The sequence below is a fragment of the Linepithema humile genome, chromosome 3 (assembly GCF_040581485.1).
Source record: "Linepithema humile isolate Giens D197 chromosome 3, Lhum_UNIL_v1.0, whole genome shotgun sequence".
Taxonomy (NCBI): Eukaryota; Metazoa; Arthropoda; class Insecta; order Hymenoptera; family Formicidae; genus Linepithema; species Linepithema humile.
In genome coordinates, this window is record NC_090130.1 from 15,332,424 (window position 1) to 15,336,445 (window position 4,022).

At 51.4% G+C, this 4,022-nt stretch overlaps 1 protein-coding gene across 1 annotated transcript; it reads right to left on the minus strand.

The window, feature by feature from the left end:
- Window positions 1-961: 961 nt before the first annotated feature.
- LOC105668090 (uncharacterized) lies at window positions 962-1,633 on the minus strand. Its single transcript, XM_012360274.1, has one exon. The coding sequence runs from the start codon at window positions 1,631-1,633 to the stop codon at window positions 962-964; it is 672 nt and encodes a 223-aa protein (XP_012215697.1).
- Window positions 1,634-4,022: the final 2,389 nt, after the last annotated feature.

A 4,022-nucleotide genomic window follows, 5' to 3' on the forward strand; every position in this document is an offset into this window, starting at 1 on the left:
TAAAGTAAGCAAGTTATTTGAAAGGAAGGAAAACGAGAGGAAAAATATAAGAGATAAAAAAATTTGCACTGACAACCAGCGGTGGCTTCATTAGCCTCTTTCATATATATTGATATTTATTTATTTTTTTGTAACTAAATGATTTATTCATATGCATAATTGTTTTAATTATTAATCTATAAATGTGTTTATTTTTAGAAAAAAAAAGAAGAGTAGGTGGTTGGTCGCGTGCACGGTGGTACGCTCGGCGAAACTTACAATATGATAATCATGTTAGACCAGGTCCTTCTGGAATAACAAGAAGAGGAGGCCAAAACAACAGAGGTGGCCGGGGGAACAGAAGAGGCAGTCGGGGAAGAGGTCATACAATAATAAAAAACTATTATTTATCTTAACATAAATTTTATAAATTTTATTTTATTTTGTTTTATTATTTTTTTATTAACTAACTTTTCTTTAACTTGTTGATCTCGAATATTGAATGATTTTAATTAATTTTACAACAAATCTTGCGTCTAAATTATATTTGTTTTAACTCAGATCTTAATGTAAATCAGCGTGCGTTTTCATATGTATTTTATTTATTTCACACTAAGGATAGCCTGATGACAGGCTTTTTTTTTTTTTTTGAGTTGATTCGAGGGCCAGAAGGGTCCCCCCGGGGCGAAGAAATCTTCGACAAGACACCTCCCGTCGTGCAAGGACTGTGGATTGCAAGCCCTCAGCCTGACTGGAGGTAGTGTCGGATTCACAGCCTAATCCAACCTGAGTCAGGAACAAACTGTGCCTACCGACTAAAACCTCGCCCCAGACAAATCCATCGTACGCCGCCATGTCAGACGAGGGCTGGGGATTACGTACAAGCGCATTACTCCCAACCCTAGCCTAGGCTGGTCCTTATTTGGGATCCTAACCCCATCAGCCCGTTGTTCGTCCGAGCTTCCGTACCCCCGCTACCTCCTCAGGGACCTGATGAAGGGCCCGGTTGTGGGGACCCTGGACGGTCGGTCTCAGGGCCTCGCGCCTTTTTGGGTTCCACTTGGGGTGGACTGGTGGAGTCTTCCCTCGGCCTCTTCGCATCCGCGGTGCTTGGTCTCCCCACCGATTCCGTCTCCATGTCCGGGGCAGAGAGGGGCAGTTGTTGGGACCGCGCATCCCTACCACCTTCACTACGCGCGAGCGTGCCACGCACAATTTCCCTCGTGGGAGGGATAGAGGGGCAAGCCGTGCTACCCGCCCTATGCCCCGAAGGTCGCCCGTTGAGGGCGCAAATAGGACAGTGCGGTCTCTCCCCGCAGCTCCCCGCTGTGTGGCCCTCGCCACCACACCGATAGCAGCAGTGGGCCCGATCCACATTGGAGGGGCACCGCTGCTGCACATGACCTCGACCCAAGCATCGATAGCATTGGGCCGGCCTGCTCGGAAGGAGCTCTACGCGCACCAGGGTCCATCCGATTTTCATCGACCCGGCTTCGACGAGCTTAAGCGCCGCGTCCGCCGGGCATTGGGCCCAGGCCAGGTTAAGACCCCTACGACCCGTGACCTGGACCCTTCCCAGCCTGATCTCATCCGCTTGATAGCCTCCCTCCCGGGAGATTGCGGCGATGATCTCCCCCCCGGGTGTGCAAGTCATCCAGGCCAACGAGTCGGAAATCAATCCTTCTCGAGGACCTGGAGATCCTAACTTCACCCGGCAGGTCCCGCGTTGCCTCTCTCATCCTGGAGGCCAGGGTGTCTGCCTTCATCCTCGACTTTTCGTCGGGGATCTCCAGGAGGACTCCTCCGTTCCTCGCCTTCCTAATCGTCAGGGACTTGATGTCCAGATCCTGCAGACGGATCTTTTCCCTCGCCGTCCTCAAGACGTGCGCATAAGTGCAGGTGGCAGTATTGGTGGAAATCGCCACCGCTGCAGTTCGCGGAAGCCTCTTCCTCATCCTCTTCACGCCAGAGGGACTGCCTCTCGAGGGCTGCGTCCCCTGCGTCCTGACTGATAAGGGGTGGGAGGAGAGAAGGAGGCCCACGAGGCCCATTTCTCCTCCCTCTCCTACCTTCCTTCCCCACTGTGGTCCAATCCGAGGGTGGTTCCACCTCCAAAGGGAGGTCGGGCCCCCCACCCGTTGGATCCGCCGTCGGACTGTTCTTCCTTAAGACAAGCCCCGGAATAGTGGGTTTCCCCTTCTTCTTCTTCCTACCTTTCTTCTTCTCCTCCTGACAAATCGGGGCAGGAGCGGTTCGGCCGCCCACCTCGAGATTCGCGATTCTTTCCTCTATCCTGGCGATGGAGTTTTCCATGGAGGTCAAAGACCTGTTCACCTCCCGGATGAGACTGAATCTCTCCCTTCCAGCACCCAGCTGTTGAGAGGTTCCCTCATCTTCTTCCTCCTCCAATTGGATGTGGTCGACCAGAGGAATACTCGTGGCCGCAATGCCGCACCCATCCGATCTGCCCATCAGGTCCCTACCGAGGGTAAAAGACCTTGGGTCCCTAATAAGGGGGCCCTTCGGATTAAAAGGGTTGGCCTTGAGAAATGGACCGCTTTTTCCGCTTTGGCCAGCTTCCTAATAAGGGACTTGTTCTGAGCCCTATAAGCCGTGTTATCCCCCTCGAGGGTGTTAACACGTGCACGCCAGTATCCTGGGTTCTCAATCTTATTGGCCCTGTTGGCCAGAGACCTAAGGACCTTTCTGAGAAGGTATACGTTTACCTTTATAGCTCCACTCAGAGATCCCTTCATGTTTGAGGATTTAGCATGTGCATCCTCGATTTCATCCAAGCATTTGTCAGCGTGGAGCACCATTTCACTGGACGAACCACGCTCTATTTGCTTGAGGCGGTGTTCCACCACTCCCCTCTGTCCTCCTGTGAGAGGCGGAGGACGCACCAATAGTCTGGAAGTCCCCGCCGTCTCCTCATCCTCTTCACCGGGAAGAATTACCCCTCTTCCGGGACTTCCCCTTCCCCTTATCCTCGGAGTCCGCTGAGGTGGACGGGGCCTTAAATGGACCCGAGCCATCTTTACGTGGACGTCCCTGAGCCCTATGCAGCATAGGGAGCCGATAAGGCCCCTCTGGCTGTTCCCCTCCTCCACTGGTCCGGGAGATGGGCTTGGAAGAACCCGCCTCTTCGCCCGAATCCAAATCCAAATCCCAATCCGGGTCCCCGGCTCTGCTTGGTGGACGTGGAGTAGCGTCCTCCTCCTCGGAGAAGTCGACCATCTCCACCATCTCCATGGCGGATTCCGCATCCCCCTCCTCCTTCTTCCCTTTTTCAGGAACCGGCATCCTCATCACACGGACGGTGCAGGGAGCCAGCCTTTCAAGGGACGTCACTCTGGGCCTAGAACCCGAATCTGACGAGTCCGTGTCCTCAACCATTGCCCTAATAGAGGGCACCTTACTACGTCGATTCCCCTCTGAACCAGAGGAGCCAACACCACCCCTAAGACGGATAGGGGTGTGGTCCGCCTTAATCGGAGAATCCCGCACCAATTGTCCGAACACATACGGTCTACCCGCAAGTCGAAGGGAATCAATCGCCCTTCTCACACATTCTTTTTCTTTCAGGTCTCCGCCAAGCAGATCAACGCTCGCCGCCAGGACAACGCACATATTAAGGTAAGTATCCTTAACCTTCTTTTCAGGAGCCAAACTTAGAAGCATATCATCATACTTAGACCATATCCTAATGATGGTATCCGCCATCTCCTTCCTCGTAAAGTGGAGCGTGCTCTCTCTAATCAGCAATTTCTCCACCCATAAAAGGTACCAGGCCTTATCAGGATCACACTTACAGTTCATCCTACCACACTTAAGTCTATCTGCAAAAAAGCAGAAGATCTTTGTATAAAAAGGTTTTAATATCCCAAAACTATGTGTCACAAGAAATTTCCTCAAGAAATCATTTATACATTAAAGAGCCAGTATCATGATGGTAGATAGGAAAAATTAACCCTTGTTAATACAATGTCAAAAGAAGACATAATCCGAAACATAATACATAATAACGTACAATAAATATCAGA

What these genes read in the sequence shown, in the direction of transcription:
- LOC105668090 (XM_012360274.1), bottom strand. Translation starts at nt 1,633, where the DNA reads ATGACTTGCACACCCGGGGGGGAGATCATCGCCGCAATCTCCCGGGAG.